Source organism: Dermacentor variabilis, chromosome 9 (genome assembly GCF_050947875.1).
Source record: "Dermacentor variabilis isolate Ectoservices chromosome 9, ASM5094787v1, whole genome shotgun sequence".
Taxonomy (NCBI): Eukaryota; Metazoa; Arthropoda; class Arachnida; order Ixodida; family Ixodidae; genus Dermacentor; species Dermacentor variabilis.
Window position 1 is genome coordinate 34,830,260 of NC_134576.1, and position 18,873 is coordinate 34,849,132.

Consider the following 18,873-nt stretch of genomic DNA (forward strand, 5'->3'; position numbering starts at 1 on the left):
CTTACGACTAAAAGAAATTACCTGACATTTTGATACATTTAAAGCCATTAACCAGGTGTTACACCAATTATGAATTAGGCTAAGGTCATTTTGAAGGGCCAGGTGGTCGTCAGTACTGTTAATTGATCCGTAAATAATGCAGTCGTCAGCGAAAATACGTAAGCGAGAAGAAACATTAAGTGGCAAATCATTTATGTAAATTAGGAAGAGTAAAGGGCCCAAAACGCTGCCCTGAGGCACACCAGAAGTAACGTAAGTAGGAGACGAAGCAATATTATTAACTACGGTGAACTGTTGACGATTCGAAAGAAAATTACGAAGCCATGTTAGAGTGAAGGAGTCAATTCGGAGTGCAGTTAATATTGAAATAAGGCGACAATGAGCTACACGATCAAATGCTTTATATATATGATAGCCGACGCACTTCACCCGCTGATCAAATTTGGACGATCACAGACCGCGTTCGCCGCTATCGCTGTGCTGCAAGTATCACTTGCTTTTGTGGGCACAGGTTCGCCCAATAAATACTTATATTTCCTCATTCATAGTTTTGCTCCTGTGTTCTTCCCTGTCACTACTACAAGACATCTGGCGGAGGTGTTAGTGCGCTCATGTACCGAACGCCCCCGTAAAGCCACGATTCAAGCCCGAAACCAAATAGCGAAGGACCAGCCAGCTAGTCGTGGACAGCAAGGAATACCGACCTCTTTCCGAGAAGACAACAGGGATCAAGGCGAAGTCAACGGCACCAAAATGGCAGCCCCAGCATGCCACATCCTCTTGCAACTACTTCGGGAGCCACCGACCATCAATGGATCATCGGCTGAAGACAAATGAAGCCTGGCTGGAGACAGACCGGAGGGCTGCAACGTTCAACAACTGGAGCGGTGACGACAAGCTGCGCCATGTCTATTTTTCGTTGGGTGACGGCGCTCGGATCTGGTTTCAGAACAGACAGACCACTGTGAAGATGTGGGGTCTATTTCGTGAGAACTTTGTGAAGACCTTCACGAGTGTCGTACGACATGAAAGGGCCGAAGTTTCTTTAAAAAAGCCAGAGCGCAACTACCGAACGAGAATATCGCGACCTTCACGGAGTAGATGACTCGCCTCTTCCGCCACGCCAACCCTGACTTGTCTGAATAAAAGAAAAATGCGGGCAGTTTGCACTTGTGGTGCAAGGCTGGGTCACAGCGGAGCTTGTTCCGGCTTTTGCTAAGTGTTGCTAGGTTTGGTAAGTTTTGCGAGGTTATACATGGCTCGGGTAGGTTCACACTAAGTGTTGCTACGTTTTGATAAGTTTTGGGATTTTAGGCATGGCTTGGCTGGGCTCATGCCAAGCGTTGCTAGGTTTTGCTAAGTCTTACGAAGTTGTGCATGGGTCATACTAAGTGTCGCCAAGTTCTTGCGATGCCATACACGGCCAGGTGAGTAAGCCACACAAGCCACAGCAAGTCACACACATACAAGCCACAGTACGTTCATCACAATTTATTATGCACGGTGCTTCAGTACTAGTAGTCATCATCGTCGATCCGGTCCTCGTCCTCGACGTCCAACCATCGTCGTGGTCGTCGTCGTGGTCGTCGTCGTGGTCATCGTCGTGGTCAGTGGCGACGGGGAATGCTTCGCGAAGCACTTGCAAGGCAGAGCTCTTCTGTCCAAAGTTCCGCACCGAGCTCACCGTGGAGAGATTCAAGTCGAACCAGAGCCGGTCGCAGACGCGGCAGCTGTGCCCGGACTCTATGCCGAGGAATTCGCGCTGAAAGCGGCCATTCACACCTCCCATAGATTTGAGGGCTTGACGTTGGAAGTTTTGGTGACGCACAGGCCCGGAAACGATTCCCGGCGGCGCCGAGCATTCATTCGGCAGCGTTCGTTGTCTCTGGCCCGAAACTAGGGATCCTCGGCTCGGCGACGGCGCTGTCGGCGGCAGCCTCGGTGCGATGGGCAGGATCGGCTCTCTTTCGTCGATCGTAGTCCCGCTGAGCCACGCGACAGCTGTACCCAAACTCTAAGCCCAGAAATTCGCGCTGGAATCGTCCTTTCATCGTCCCCGTGTCTCGGCGGGATTGACGCTGGAAGTCTATGAGCAGTCCCAGATCGGGATCGCTTTCTCAGCGACTTCGAGCGTTCAGGCGCCGACTCTCGCGTTCCGTGGACTGAAACTCGGGATCCTCGACTCGGCGTCACCTCTCATCAGCCGCAGCTTCGGCGTGGTTTTCCGGATCAGCTCGGCGACGACGCATCACTTCTTGCTTGGCAGTATGGCGCTCTTCCTGGTAAGGCACTTCTTCGGGCGTCCGGACATTCTTCGGTCTTCCCATGGCAGCAGCACGTACGCACGGAGTAGAGAAGGCGAGATCAGTGTCGCTGTGCCAGCCCGAGGTTTTCTTCACCTGTGACGTCACTACTCCGTCCTATGGGCGTGGGGTGCGAGGAGGATACGTGGCTCGGTGCTCCCGTAGATGGTTGCTAGGCCACTCGAGGCGGCGCACAGCTGGGCTGAGTTTTCTCATAAAGCTCCACGGCAGAACGAAAGCTTAAACAACTCCGCTGTTACAAAGTTCGGTTCTTGATGCAGGGTGTGAAAAAACAGCTGTTCGCCAGATTGATACGCAACCCGCCAAAGAATGTCGAAGAATATTTTCGGAGGCCACAAGGATCGAGAAGACGCTTGCGCCAGGCAATACGATCCCCGTGCGCTGCCAACAACATGAGCATGGGTTATTGACTGAACGTTTCTATTGCGGTTAATTTTGGAAAACGCAATTGAAGCAGAAAATGTAACCACTGTATCACATGGTACGCCACTCGGCACGATTCAGACATTTGTTTGCACAAGTTGGTGATATTCGGCTGACCAGAATGACCTAATCATTCAGGTGTTTATAGAGTTCTCTCAGTACAGTAACGATTTAGCGGGAAATGTGGATAAGAGGCCCAATGCATAACAGAAACCATAGTTTTCATTAAGGAGAAGATGTTTGTAGATCCGACAGCTGATCGAATTCGTTAGGAGACTGTGCTCATCGAGAGTGCATTCTTCTAAGTTCCAGACTCCTATTCGAAGTGGGTGAATGCGGGAAATTCGCGTCGCTATAGTTTGAAGGTTTTTTTACGTATGCTCTTCATCCAGTTATATTCGCTTAAACCAAAGCTTGTTCTTAGAGAAAACATACCAGGTACCTCGGTCGAAATAATCACGCAAGCAATTGATACTTCTATAGATATTCAACTAGTGTGGGCTCACAGACTCTTTCGATTATCTTTCCATCCTCCTTCCGCTAGCCCGGGTTAGCCAACCGGACAGGAAGCTGGGGCACAGTGACATGTTTTCTATAGATTCTTCACGAACATAAACATATCCATTCCTTCTTCTCTCTCCATGGGAGGGGCTTTTCTTGTCTCTTGCAAAATGTAGCTTATAAAAGATTAATTAAAGAAGTTCTTAATCAATGCAGTCTTTTAATGTGCTAATACCACGCGATCCAATCCATCATGTCAAAAACCTTCGTCCTTGATGGCAAGATATTGATGGTTATAAGGTTGTAGGATATGGACAGTTATATGGTATTTTATTTCAGAGCTAACAGGTGTTGATAGCAGAATCGCCCATGGCCTGCAGCATAATTATGTTGCTTGAGGCTGGTTGTTCGGAGATGCAGATATTATTGGCGCCGTAAATCAAGATTTGTTATCGATTATGACCTCAATTTTGTTAATTGGCTTTCAAACTATTAGCTTTACGCACGTGTTACAGTTTGCAAGATTTAGCCTGTCAGCTCGCACGAAATATTTTTTCGGAACAAAGAGTAAGTATGGCGCCAGTTTCGCAAGATTCAGTCCCAATATCTGCGATTATATACACTGGCGTTCAAAGTATTCTTGCGCTTCAATGCATATACAGTAGCTTTGTTACAAACTGGACCCACAGTACTTATTTACCACAAGTTTGACGGCGCTTATCTTAAGGTTAGTGCTAGTTCCATAATTTGACCTTCGACGTGTATTTAAAACTAATTCATATAAATAATTTCTCCGGTTTTACACAGCAAAGCCATGATATGAGTGTCAGGCACGCTGTAGTGAGGGACTCGGGAATAGTTTTGACCACCTAGGGAACTTCAACGTGGCCTCAATCGACAGGACACGGGCGTTTTTGCATTTCACCCCCATCGAAATGCGGCCGCCACGAACTGGATTAGATCTCGTGACCTTGAGATTAGGACCACAACACCAAAGCCGCGTCACGCCGTGTCCTTGAGAACTCACTGAATTCCTTTGTTTATTGCAATAAATGCTTTGAGGTAAGCATTTTTATATGTATGAGTGAAATTTTATAAATTTCTTCCTTAGGCGTTTCTATTTCTTGTTCAAGTATTATCCGCCTGTTCGGCTAATCCAGCTCAATAAGTAGATTTCTGTTATATTACTTCTTTATTTTTTTTAAATTTGTGTTAAATATAAAATAAACAAGCAGGCAATATGGTCTAATGCTGCTCCTTTGTATGCTGACATACAGCTGGTCTTCTGCGAGGAGAACTGCAACTCTTATACAGATATATTCTAGGAGCTTCAGCGTCGTTCGTGCACCCACAATATCTCAGTAAAGGAAGCCATCAAAACAATGCACGTTCACAACATTGGACTACCACGAAACAGCGCCATTACATACCCGTGTGTGTTTTGGTCTCTCAATGACCAGGTCTTGCACCTCTGAGAGCAGAAAATTCCCAGCCACCGCAGCTGCTGTGACGAAAGTTACAATCACTGCGATTTTTCGAAAATTATTTGCAGACAGTGTAATCTCCTGAAAGAAAGCGTAAAATGAGTCACACTCTTTTAGCTTATGTAATCACGTACACAAGTAAGTACTATCGCTAACAATCACAATCGCCGCTGTCATTGACTTATTAAACAAACTCTATTGATACTTGATATAGAGTTTCAGCTCGAATACTTATTTACAAGAATACAGGAATGGACGCACATAAGCGCTAATTTTCAACCGTATGCTTATTGGAAGCCGCATCACTATTTTACATAAGCCATGCAACAACTCAAGCATGCGCAAACAGAGAGGAATTCAGATACGATAATTATTTGCTTGTTAAAGATAGTCAAAACGTTCTAACACAGTCTTGGCCTAGCTTCTCAATAGATTTCCTTTCAAATATTAGTCTGTTTATATTTTCTTTGTGCTTAAGCGAAATGAAATATTCTTGGAAAAGAGGCGACCAACCACACATGGCTGAAGTGTCGACATGGCTGACCCTATCGCTTGGAGAACGCCTAGTTTGCCCGACGTCGACGTTTTGCCTGTTCCTCATCCAAGTTGTCGACAAGCAGGGACACCAGCAAATAACTGTAAACACGTGCTTGCCTGTAGCATTCTGACTTCAAAAGCTTGCTAATTCTTTGTAATGTCCAGTCCGTGGCAGAAGAATGCTTTTCGACAACTTGGATGAGGATGAGGGAAAACGTCGACTCCGGAACTTTCTTCGCTTCGTGAACCAAGTCACGAGTCTACTTGGAACCATGTTCTCCCCGGACTGCGTGCGCGTGCTCCTCGGAGGCAATCGACGCCTACATGTGCTCTCTACACGCTGGAACCTTTGGACATTCCTTGTGATGTTCGCAACGCGATTTCCCTGAGAACGAAGTTGTTGATAGAGCCCACACAATCTGTTCCTGAACTGCTGCCTCATATGCGTCGTGTCCCTCGACAAGAGGCTGATTCAGAGGAATCTTGTTGCATGTCGCAAGGAGTGCGTGTCCTGACTCGATGCAAGCAAATACCCTCGAATATTCCTGTCAAACGCAATGAGTCATTCCTTAAGCGACATTGGTTATGTGTAATCATAGAAGATAAGAAAGGAAGATTCGTTGGAATCTGGCATGGTCTTTTTCAGTGGTTTCTGCTGTTCTGGATTCTCGAGCCAATGTGCGCATGTCAAAAATCAAGAATAGGGTGAAAGACTTTTGCGAGAAACTGCGAGAGGCTTAATTTAGACAATGTACTGATGAAAATGGGGAAATGCAAGCAGTATTTCCGTCAAGTCTTCTTTAGCGCGAAGACTGAAAATCAGCAAATTCCCCAAAGGGTCATAGTGTCTGAAACACACGCGTGGCAAAAACCCCTTGCCTTGTTCTTCCACAACAAGCTAAATATCTTAAAGGTAGATGACCCTTTCCTAGTGATCCAGGGAGAACACGGGGAAGGCGGGAGATGGAAATTCAAGATGATGAGCAAAACGAGAACAAGGTGAAAGTAGGAGCCAACGTTTCGACAAGTAAACTTGTCTTCAAGGCATTGAACAAGACAAGTAACTTGTCGAAACGTTGGCTCCTGCTTTCACCTTGTTCTCTTTTTGCTCGTCGCCTTTCCTAGTGAAGAAGTCTCAAGAAGTTTGGAAAGCCATACCCTCCTACTCTGACGAAGGTCTCTGCACCCTCTTTGTAGAGATAAAGGACCTGCACTATACTCTTGCCTCGTGACGCATTGCTTGAGGGCATAAAGAACGTCTTCACACATTTTGGGTTGGATCAATTTTAAAGATGCATCGGGTGTTTCGTCGAGGCATCTCTTAGAATTTTTAACCGTCTACCTCGACTCGACGTACGTGCAATAGAATGGAAAACTTATCAGTCAAAAGCAAGGCGTTTCGATAGGGCCTTGTCTCGAGTCTATCTTTAGTGATTCATTTTTATCCAGTCTTTACAAAGCCCTCTTCAGGCTTCTTACGGGCACAAAAGTTTTTAAATGTTTTAGATAATTGGATCACTACTTTTTTTGCTAAAGTGTGACAAAGATTGTTTCGAATTTGAAGCCTCTAACGTACTAACATTAGGGAATACTTGCAGTCCTTGGAACTCACGCATGAATCTCCGGGCGACGATGGGCCTGTGATGTTCTTAGATATACGTTTTCATTTTGATGCCAACAGCACGTGCTGGTATTATGAACCTTGGGGAAAGAAACTAGTGCTGCCATTTAGCTCCTCCCACTTGAAATCAGTTAAGAGGAAGCTTTGGGGGAACGGGTGCTCCTATCTAAATACATGCAAAAGGAGAATTCCCTTTTTTCGGCAACCACTGCGCCAAGTTTGACGAGGTTTGTTGCATTTAAAAGAAAAACTTAAAATCTATAGACAGCTCGTTTCCAATTTCTTATTGAGATTGTCAATATTTTATTCAAAATTTTCAAAAATCGGGAACTTTTAGAAAACAAAACTATCAAGTTTACAACACTCTAACTCCGCAAGGAAAAAATTATATCGCAATTCTGTGAACTGCATCTTATAGTATGTCTAAAGCGGACAAAATTTATATGTTACACATGAATCTAAATAAATTCAGCAATATAGAAATACAGCTTTTGAATATCGTTGTGCACAACGTAACAACTTTACGTAAGCTACAGATTGCATATCGAATTCGTCCACTTTGAATGATATAATGGATGCCGTTCACAGAACGGCGATATCTGTTTTTGATGCAGAGCTATTGATATATAAACTTCGTGCGCCTATTTTCTCCGAACTTTCGAATTTCTGAAAATCTTTTTCACAAAATTCAGGCCTTAAATCGAAGTTCCGCTTCCAACAGTCACTAGAATTTAACTTTCTCTCTCAAATGTAAAAAAAATTGCATTAAGATCGGCCAGGGGTTTTCTCAGAAAAACGTTTTTCCATTTTACATGTACTTTAATAAGCCGCGTCAGAGTTGGGCCCCAGCTAAAGCTTCCTCTTAAGAGAAGAATCGTCAGACACTGCCTGGATGATGCTCTTACAATGTCTTGTTCCTATCTAGTTAGGGACAAGCCTTGATATCCAAAGGGCTCCATAAGTTAGGCTCGGCTGACGCAAGCAGATTATCCCGACCACATTCTGGTGTGGGTTGCGGAAGCACGTCCCAGGAAATAACTTTCCAGCTGTTAGGACTACCAAAAAGCTGTTTTCGATGCCTGAAGAACATTTGCCATTATGTCATACTTGCAGAAAATATTCATCAACCTAAAAAAGGAGGGTGCTCGAACAAATGTTAGTGTGGTTTTCGCGGCCAAGAACAAGCTGAGAAAACTATCCAAGAGCCGCAAACCAGTTTCTCATATAAGGGTAGGCTGTGACAAGAACCACAGAACGTGGTTCGTATCCTGCAAAGAATGCGCCGCCTACCAGATACCACTATAGTGTGGCAGATACTACGTCGGGAATGCAGGCCAATGGTTAAACGAATTGCTCAGCAAGCAATGCAACAATGTAAAGAAAGGGGGGTGATGGCTGGTTAGCAGCCCCTTACAGCACGTGTGGTTCGTTGCCTCTTTTCTAATAATAATGTTTCCTTGTGCGCAAACACAACTGACTAATAACCATGCGAATAATTCATAGTGCAACTACGGAGAAGCTAGGTCAAGATTGGGTTAGCACTGCTTCACTATCTTTAACAAACAAAGAATTATCGCATCTGAATTCCTCTCTGTTTGCGCATGCCTGAGCTGTTGCATGGCATATATAAAAGAGTGAAGCCGCTTCCAATGAACATCTTCTGAAAGTTAGCATTTGTGTGTGCTCTTCCTCGTGTCCATGTGAAAAAGTATTCGCACTACAACACCATATCAAACATGTCGCACCAACAAGGTCACAGGTCAATCCTTCTTTATTCATTCATTTCTCTTTCTTTACACACAAGCACGCCAGTTACAAAAAATATAATAGGTACAACTAGCGTGCCACGCATGCTCAATTGAAAAAAATAACCTTCACATTTATGCTACGATTTGTAAGCATATACAAAATAGCGGCATCTGTCGACTTTCCTGATTTCCGGTTTACGTATTGAATATTTACATAGATGTATTCTTCTTCAGGCTAGGTAAACTAATTAATGCGCTTGTTTTATTTAATATACCTATTTTATACGAATGAAAAAGCCTGTACATAGACAAATAGTCCACGAGAACAATGTTATCCTTGCTAAAAAGCGCTTTAATGAGAGCAAGGAATGGCATTCTACTTGCGACACGAACAGCTCGTTCCTTGCAGCAGAAGCAACCTCCTTATATTTTCTGATGTCGTTATCACCCATACGATTGCGACATAGTTTGAGGTAGAAGAAAACAGTAAATGATACCGCAACATATTACTGTGAAAAAAAAAGAGTTTAGCAGTGTCGCCGTAATAGACTAGTGGTACGTAATGATCTCTCTTTGATAAAGCTGACACAATTGTCCCAAATCATATTTTCAGAGAAATAAACGTCGTGTCTGATAGGCGGAACAACGTCGAATGTGGTGTCAATAAGTTAAAGTCGAGCAATTTCGAAGAACTTATTACGTGAACGGAAAATGCCGTCTTTATTCTTAGAGCCATTGATCGTCGAATCATTTTTTCGAGGTCCAGTCATTGGTCAACTTCAGTGCCTCATATGCTTGATTTGCTAAATTGTGCACTGTTCTCCCTGAAAAGAGCGCTGTCATCGTCGTATATAATGTATTTCGCCTATTTATGAATGCTTACTATTTCATTATAATAAAACAAACAGCTCAAAAGTTCATTGGCCACCATTCCGCATATGGTGTGCGTATTACCGAGAAACAATGAAAATGTTCGATTTGTGGTAGTCAAACAGATGAGGCTACGAATACTGCAGCAGTTCTGATGGAGATACCAGCTTGAAGAAGAAATGATCATTTTTTCTAAAGTATGACAATATGGCACAAGCACTCACCTGAAGATGGGATGCAGTGGTGAACTCTAGAAAAGCGTCTAGTGCACAACCAGTAGACAGCAGTCCTAACAACGATGTTGCGAATGCGGATGGCGGGAGACATCGTTTATGTCGCTTCCACACAATCCACGTGAGAAGAATCTGTCGTGGGAGCGAAAAGAAAAGAAAGTTGACATGGCCAAGGAGTTTTGACAGCTCGACAACTTGGTGTGAATGTGTTTTGGCCAAAGCTATTAAGCCATTTTCTTTAGTGTCTTTCTTGCGTTTGGTCTGTTTTGATTCGACACTTTATTATTCCTGGTGGGCTTTGCCATCTTTACTAATTGTGGTATCAGTTGGTCTCCACTTGCACGTGTTTCGTAATCCACTCGAGATATTATGTTGAAATGTGCCACATGGTTCTCTTACTCATTGCCTTGCTTGAGGCCTTTGAAGTATTCCTAATTAAAATATAAAATAAACTACTTGCTGCTAATTACACGACATACTGGGTACATAGAATGGAAACAAACCAGCTGATGTTTCCACCTGAATATTTATTACAATCATGCAGGCGCAACATCTTCAACAACGTCATCATCAAAGCCGCAATCATGCAATCCTACATCACGACTATCAACCTTTCATTGTCGCCTCGGCTTACCACGGCTATTACCGTTGCGCATATTATTTTTATATGCGCTCTGTATGCCACACGGCCTCGGTTGCTTTCTCCGCGACCTCCATAATCCTAAACACTTGACACGCGGAACACCCCAACGCAAGATACGGCGGGAAAAAAACATTCAGAGCCAGAATGGTTCTTTCGACCCTCCACAAATTTTGATATCGCCCTTATTCCTTTGGCGTGGGCACTGAATGAGGTTCAGAATATTCGTTTGGAATATATCCGGTGGGCGCCTCACTGTGGAGCCCGTACTGAATGTCGCATGTAACCTGTGCTAAAATAAAAAAAAACTCAAATGAATATGCAAGTGCCACGTAGCTGGACACAACCAAGCTAGTATTGTTTGCCATCGCTTGAAGCTGGTCAAACTATTTTTTTTATTTCGCCTAAATACAATGTTATTTAACATCATTTATTCGACTGCTGAAACATTCTATTCAGATAAAAAGTGTAATTGAGAAAATTGTAGACCACCCTGCAAAATTCCGGCCGAGCTTTCGGCTGCCCCATACGTGCTAAAGTCGGGTACCCACCGAAGGGAAGGGGAGGACTAGACCAGATGACTGAAGCGCGACAGTCGATTGCCTCCGCGACGAATATAGTCCCACTCAAAAAAACGTGCTTCGAAAACTCATAATTATCGGTATAAATAAATATTTTGTATGTTGATGAACGGTTTCGTAGATCTCTTGATAGGAATGCTACAGCACGCGCCGGATCACGAGAGAAAGATAACCCCGGGCCTGCTACAACACTGCGCGTCGTCTGCTATTTAGCTTCACTTCAAGGGGCAAAAGTAGACAAAGCAGATGGACATGACTTTCGCGCTGGTTTACGTGTACACGGCGCGTTTACTACTCGTTTTCCGAGCTTAAAATGAATAAGTTGCCATTTAACAAGTACTTAAATAAAACAATGCATTTATTGAAACCATTACAAACCACGGGCGAGAAGACGATCAAGGCAGAAAAGGTACAAAAATGCTTCAATTATCGTTTTAAATAAATACTCTTGGTTTTAAATAGCATAAGATGTTCTTGTTTTCAGAAACTTATTTTCAAGAATGTGATAAGTTCTTTTTCGTGCCTTCTCACGTTTCCTTATTTAGTAATTTTTTTCAAGCCTGCAGTCCCACCAGTTCGCGTTGCGAAACGTCAGCGATGCTCCCTGCAATCTTTCGTCGCCGGATCACGGCTCAGAATAAACTCATTCAGCAGAGATGGTGCATCGTAAGCTCGCAATAGTATTTCACGCATGATAGACCACCGCAACCAGTTTGGGAGTCCATTCTGACGAGGGTAGGCACACACGACTAACGCGATTCGGCCTAGTTCGAAGCACCGGCGGCCACTTCTCCATCGGTGGAGTCACCGGTCTTCCGGCTCGTGACGTCAGAGTGCGCGTCCATTGGTGGAGGCTCGAGTGCATCCCAACTTTCCGAAGAGCGCGAGTTCATTTCGCTCCTCACTTATCTTGTCCATAACCGCCTCGTGCGCGATACCATGTTGTGTGCACGCATGTTCACCCACTTGCTCGAATAAACACACCTCAGGTTTGAATCTACCGCGGCCACAGCCCTCGCTACGAAGACGGCGAAGACTTGTTCGCGTAAATGGTGTCAAATTTGCCGCAAGCTGCTGCTAATGTAGCAACGGCTACAGCGAGAGCATGCGCTCGCACATTTGACGATATACATGTGGCGTAAAGTCTAAAGGTAATCTTAATTAATATATTTAGTTCAATTATTGAAGTGATTATTTTGTTTTTATCTTGCAGATGAAGTACGCCCGCGTACATAATTGTTCGGTAGGAAAGCGATCCGAGTAACATTTCTGGGCTTTAAAAAGAAACGTTGAAACCAAAAACAAAAGCTAATTCGATATCGCGGCCTCTGTTTTCGTGCTATTTCAAGCGCGGACCGTAGCTGAAATTGGCGAGCAATGTGAATGACGCGGCCTTTCCGCGGCAGGAGATTTCGCCCAGCTCCAGACGTCGAGTTACTCATTGTGGACGGGTACTCACAGGTAAAATGAATTCAGGTGAACACTCCGCATGCAATTGAGAATAAAAAAGGAGGAAGGGTTCCGTGGCCTTCCCACCGTCGAGCAACGCACGCACAATGCAACTCACCAGTGAAAGCGCCATACCATAGTCGGACATCACTTCTCGAAGGGCGAAAATGGTCACGCACTGATTCCGCTTGACATTACCCAATGCAAAACTGCCTTTGGTGACAGAGAAACCAGTGGAAACGAAGAGCAGCACCTGTATATAAAATTTTGGGGGAGAGAGAAAAAAACGTGAGATACCAGCTATTCTCTATCCATGCTAGATAAGCTGTTGTGGTATTTTAGTTCAACGAAGAAAGCCCGCAGGTTTCCAACAATTGTAAAGTCTTCTCTGCCTCGTCTGCCACTTTACAGCTGCAGGCCATTGTACAATGTGTGCCGAGTATGGGTGCAGACACTGTCCTTGTTCGTCATGTGCATAGTGGTGGTTGGCTGGTTGACTGAGTACAACACGGTATCCCTTTTCAATCGTACATTTGCCCACCTCATTCCGTAGACTTTGAGGCCGCTAGCTTACCCGATGAGCCAAGGCGGACTAGTCTTGGAAAGAAGTTCTTTAGGTTAGGCAGTGCCTTTCTATGGCTCGGCATTTTTCGTGTTCACTGACCTCTGAGCACAAGGCATAGTTGGCATAGGCCAGTTGCAACGTTACGGCAAAAGCAGAACCCATGCTTCTTTGAACATAGAGCACGAAAAAGGAACTCCCGCAGTTAAAGAAAATCAATATGACGCTTACATGACGTTGTTCGTTTCTGAACGGTAGCAGGTATGCGGTTCACGAACACAGATAACGTTTGTGTTGTTAATAAAACTCAATTGTACTATCACTTCCTTAGCAAGTCTTGCAACCTGTGTGAGAAAAGCTTTCATATCTTGTCGCTGTTCAATTACGAATGTCGATTTTAGAGGAAACCGTGCTCTGGTCGTTCGTTGTAATACTACTGAATCAGTTGTGCCACACTTCTGCAATTTCTGCACATATAACTCAGAAATTTCCACGGCAGGTTTAAGGTGATTGAAATAATTTTACGGGTTTCGACAAGTAAGTACTTGGCGCTGTTCTTTCCTTTAGCTTCCTTCCTGTGTACCTTTCAAGTGATTTTTGTCGGTTATACGTTACTGTGCTTAATTAATTTTGGTACCAACATTACCTTAACCACAGCAAATAATGCGATGTACGTTGTAACACTAAGTATTCTTCTCTTAATTACAAAGATTCCTTTTGCCAGATTATTGTTTTTATACGCGCTGTACTAGCGTTATATTGAGTGAGGTCAGGAAGCACTGTAAAGCACATTCCTTGCGCTTTGTCCCTGCCTCCTCATGAGACATCTTTTTTTTTTGTTATTTGATGGAATATATTCACATTCAAGTCAGGGACCCGCGCCAAACACAGGTACGCGGAATGATCTTCACTGTATAAAACTTCTGGTGAAAGAAAAAGTAAGTCCGGCACAACCCCCCGCCCCCCAATCTCACGCTTACTCTCAACGTTAATGCGATTAACACTCAAGCAGTGTGGCCACATTGCGGAGTAGCGACTATCATGGGGCCGACCTCCTCAGACATGTTAAGGATTCGGTCAACTATACAAAACTGTCCACCGTGCATCAGGCTTGTTATACGAACGTCTCCAGGAGACGTTCGCTGATCTTTTAGAAGGGCGGTAAATGAGTAGCTTGCGAAAAAATGTGAAACTGTTGGAGTTTGAATGATGGAACTTCCTCTTTTAGAAGCCTGGTCTAGGTAGAGCAGGCAACAAAAACTGACTCGCCGTCCCGGCCTTGCGAAAGTGGATGCCCACCGAAGCTTTTGAAAACCTCTACAACTGCTGAGGGGGGTACCCAATGCTTTATAGTATTGAGTAACGGTAGGAATGTTATTTTAGAGCAATGGTAATAATGCCATTTTAGAGTAGTGGTACTAATGGGAGTAACTGTGATTTGGACACCGCACCGCCGCCCATAGCGGTGTTGAAAGAACATGGAAATCAGTTAGTAGACTGGTTACTTTATATACAAAAGGCAAGGGAAGTGACTCCCCACGCCGCAAGCTGCCGTCGCCGCCCCAGCTTGCACAACAGTGATCGTTACCGGGAAGCGTATGCGGGGAGCGATGCGTGCTTCGCATTGTTAAAAGGAGCACATTGCCATCAATTATGTGGTTGGGATGCTTGTTTCGAGCTTGTACTTTTTGAAACGTATGCTGTTCCGTATGTTGTATGCGTGATTCCAAAGCATGTATGCACTGTTCGCTTCACTTTCCTGAGTGCTTTTAGCCTCTATCTTATGGAAGTATGAGCCATAGCATTTTTGATTGCTTACGGGGGCATAAGGCATTCATGAGCCAATGCTTGTAGCCTCTGCCTTACGTTACGCCACAATGAAATCCCGGAATTCTAGCCATAGACAGCTTCGCTGTAAATACTGGGTCACGTCCAAGGAAGGCAGCCCTTCCACGAGCACTGGCAAAAACGCCTTTTGGATCTTGGAGACATTTGATCCATACCACAGATGGTGGCAGACGCCACGCAAAGCATCAAACTGGTCGTCGATGAAGTATTTCTTGGAGTACCTATCCCGCTGATGTAAAACGTTCAGGTTGTTGAGTGGCGACCGGTTGTTCACTCTGGTCTAGGTGCTTTTGTTGCAGTAGGGTGCCGCGGTTTGCAGTGAGGGTGTTGACGCTCAGTCTGCTACACATGGTGTAGTCAACCCTAACTCGCATCCCCCTGTTCAGTGGCATGTTGACGGGTAGGTGCCTCGGCACGACGCATTTTCCTCTCTGTGACCTTGCAGCGGCGCATCGATCAGCCATAAGTGCCTCCAAAAAAAGAGCACCGCGTGCACGTGTGCACGCATTAGATCGCGCTCAATTGCTGCTTCTGAGGACCATCGGCAAAATGACTCGCCGGGTCTGATAAACTGTGGCCAGCATGATAAACTGTGGCTTCTGCTCTACAGCCACATTCACATAACTGGTGACTCGGAACGACTGAGCGACCCATGTCAGCGTCAACACAGGAACTCGAACATGGCAAGCGTGACGGTAGAATTTCTGTAACAGCAGATGTGTCGCACCTCTACGGCTTTCACTGGTTTTATGTAGCCAATGCAGCCACATGGTGTATGCAGCTGGACAGCCACTAGTTCATCAACAACGTGACTGACCCACTGCTCCCCTACCACCATACAAACAGCAGGAGTTTCCAAAGCCTTGATTGGACGACTCCGATTGCCACCTCCTGGGGCGAACATTACAAGAACCTACAGCTCGTCGTCACCAGGTACTACGCTTCCTCAGACTCAGGGCATCGTCTTTCCGGCATGCTGTCACGAGCACCATTGCCTCGTCACCAGCTGCCTCATCCCTCATCTTCACAATGCGCACTGCCAATGCCAATGTCTACCTACGTTGCTCATCCTCATCTCCAACCTTCCTTCGCCACTTGAGCCGTCACCAACTGGTACGAACATGCGCGCCTGCTATTACTAATGAGAAAGCTGAACCAAGCACTATCGTTCTCCGCTTCTTCAAAGGTCCTGGCACTACTTCTTCGTTGCACAGGCACAGGCGCAACGAAAGCCGGCTTCGGAGGCCGCATCACTAGCTATATTTCCCGCGAATTTTCTACTCGAAGGCACGGGGACAACATGAGCACCAACACTGTTCCACTTCAAGAAACCACTGCAACCACCACGACTTCTCCGTCCACGTATTTCTTCCGGCAAGCAGCAGAAGGCTACTTTCACAAACCACTGTATCTCTTGCGGATGCCTGACTTGCAAAAGATTTACAGGAGCAACTTGGCACTCTGGTTCTTCCCGCTTGAAAATCATTTTTATCTTCAGAAAATTTGTGACTTGCGCTTACACTTGTTAGCTAGTGTCATGCACCACCACCAGAAGGTTGTGTGCATTTGACAGTGCGTTAACCTATCACCAGATGGAGCGGGCGAGAGCTCCTATATTTGTTCCTTTTTTCCTTTTCTATAGTCAATCTTAATAAACCCACGTGACGCCATCCAAGCGGCTTCTCATCCCTTGTTGGGCACATCGCTCTTGCCGCGTTATACGCCGCGACAGAGCGTATTACTTAACGAAGTCATGAGCCCAGGACGACACCATGCCGGTGTTCGGGGCGCTGAGCGTCATTAATGTCCTCTGAAGAGTGGCTCAGCTACCACAAAGATGACGACGAGAAACCATGCTGCGGGTGTTCGACTGGAAGCGCGGATAACGAGCTCGGCTGTGCTGCAAAACAAGAAGTTAACGAAGCAACACTATGTCGACGGTTTAAGGAAGACGTCACCAGACCAGTAGTGCGTGTTTTTGCTTCGCTTGGTGGCGCGAGACGTGCAAAGGCAACCGAACGCAAGTTCATCGCGGTAAGCCTACTTCGAACCGCGCTTGACAAAGCAAAGCCATATGATGACGACATTGAACGAATTCAAAATACCAAGAACTCTGAAGCCAAAGTTACCATGCCTGGGCGATTCGAGCCAGAGCGGCGCCCGTTCAAAAAGGTTGTTGGGAAGCCATCAAGTCTGGCTATGCTGGGAGTGAAAGGATGAACGACGAGAGGAAGATCAGCAAGCCTTTGACATTCAGGTTCCAACTAATTGAAAACACCTACTTGGATGATATTGAGGAATGTTCGACAGCTTACGAGGTCTCGAATCCTGGAAAATATACATTCCAAGTGTGACCCACTACAAGCTTTTAAGTTGATGACAGACTTTTTAAAAGCAAAAATGAAGCCCGAAGAAAACCGTGAATGAACCTAAACAGGAAGCTTTTAACGTCAGAATATACCTTTACCAACTGGGAAGTGGCATTTATGACGGTGATGGGCTTGCCAGAAGTGTACGAACCACTTATTCTAAATGTTGAGCAAGACGAGTCAACGCTGACGACGAAGAAAGTGAAAGCAAAGTGGCGAAGAAAAGCGCCAAGTCCAACGTGAAAAAGACCAACTAAATTAGGTTGAAGGAAACAAGGCGCTAATGACGAAGACAGGGAAGTAATCTCTACAGACATAAATGGCACGAAGATTTTGAAGAAAAGAATAAACTGGCACTAGTACGAAGCCCTGTGAACTGAAACGACGAGTTCGGTGTCTCTGCCGGCTGGAGCTTTCGACACATCGTCAAAGAATGTGAAGAGAGTGCTGGGGCCCTATAACGTAAAACTATTCCAATATGTTTCTATTCCAATCTCCTGACGTCAAATTTGCGTAACCACCGACGTAAGCACCGGGCGGTCACCCGCAGAGTTGTCTGAACAGACCAATCAAACGCTATCGTCGTTCATAGGAGGTCACTTTTGTTTGCTTCAATAACGAATAACATTGCCTACACTGAGCGGCTTGTCGTATCTAATTGGCTGACAAGAGGCGAGGAGAACGCTCAAGTGGAGAGGAATTCGCTGGGGCAGAGCCAGTGCACTGAAAATCGATAACCGGCTGAAGAGACCGGCGTCTGCGATTGGTCGGCTTTCCCTTACTTAGCTCGTGCTGGCTGGTCGAAAATCGCGGTGGCATGCAACGGAAGAAAAACTGACCCTCAGCAAAAAAGAGTTGGCAGAATGAGGTTGTAAGCGTGCCGAAAGTGCTAGAAAACGTTACACGCCCACGCAAGAACTTTTATTATACGCAAATACACCCATGCTCTCCGGCAGGTGCGAGTAGCCAGCGTCTCAGCGATCGGCGGCAGCCATCTTTTATTCCTTTCGGAACGGGGCAGCCTGCGGCTATTCCGAAGACAATCCAATTTTGTTCGGCATATTAATGCATCTTTATCGCGTACACGTCACTTTGACGCGGTGAGGTTGTGCGGTTTTGTGACGTCGCGTGACAGGCAGGTGAAGTGGATGCAGCCCGAAAACATTTGACCAATAGCCGAGGGCTAATGGCGAAGAGGGGTCGAATCAGAAATAACTGTTTTTCTTTTTTCTGTCAAATCATGCATAATCAGTGTGGACACATCATATAAGATGGGGAGGTATCGCGGTTTTCGTGACGTCGCGTGACAGACAGGTGAAGCGGGGCTGGTCGAAAAAGGTTTTTGACCAATCGTGGAGGGCTGATAGCAGAATTGGAATAGAAAAGTTTGGAATAGTTTTACGTTATAGCGCCCCTGATGACAACGGATGCCACTCACAGAAGTGAAACAATTCCAGTGAACAGCAAAAGGCACTCTGTGCCAGAGGTGGGAATTCCTCATGGTTACAGACCTTGACCTTGATAGTGGAAGGCTTGACCACATGACGTCAAACAGTGCCCGATTCACCAACTTCAGTCCTGCTTTTCGTCTATTGATGCAGCAAACAAGTAAATCATGGAGGTTGTCGAAAGAGGACAAGTGCACATTGAATTTTGAAAAAACCTGGTGGCACTATTATCGAG

General features: G+C 45.4%; 1 protein-coding gene across 1 annotated transcript in view; it reads right to left on the reverse strand.

Moving 5' to 3' along the window:
- LOC142592599 (ATP-binding cassette sub-family C member 2-like) overlaps positions 1 to 18,873 on the reverse strand; it is a 244,672-nt gene that overhangs the window by 187,474 nt on the left and 38,325 nt on the right. The window contains exons 3-5 of the mRNA XM_075704136.1: positions 12,530 to 12,664; positions 9,733 to 9,873; positions 4,679 to 4,813 (exon numbers count right to left, since the gene is read on the reverse strand). Coding sequence (XP_075560251.1) covers positions 4,679 to 4,813; positions 9,733 to 9,873; positions 12,530 to 12,664 — 411 coding nt within the window. The remainder of the gene's footprint in view (positions 1 to 4,678; positions 4,814 to 9,732; positions 9,874 to 12,529; positions 12,665 to 18,873) is intronic.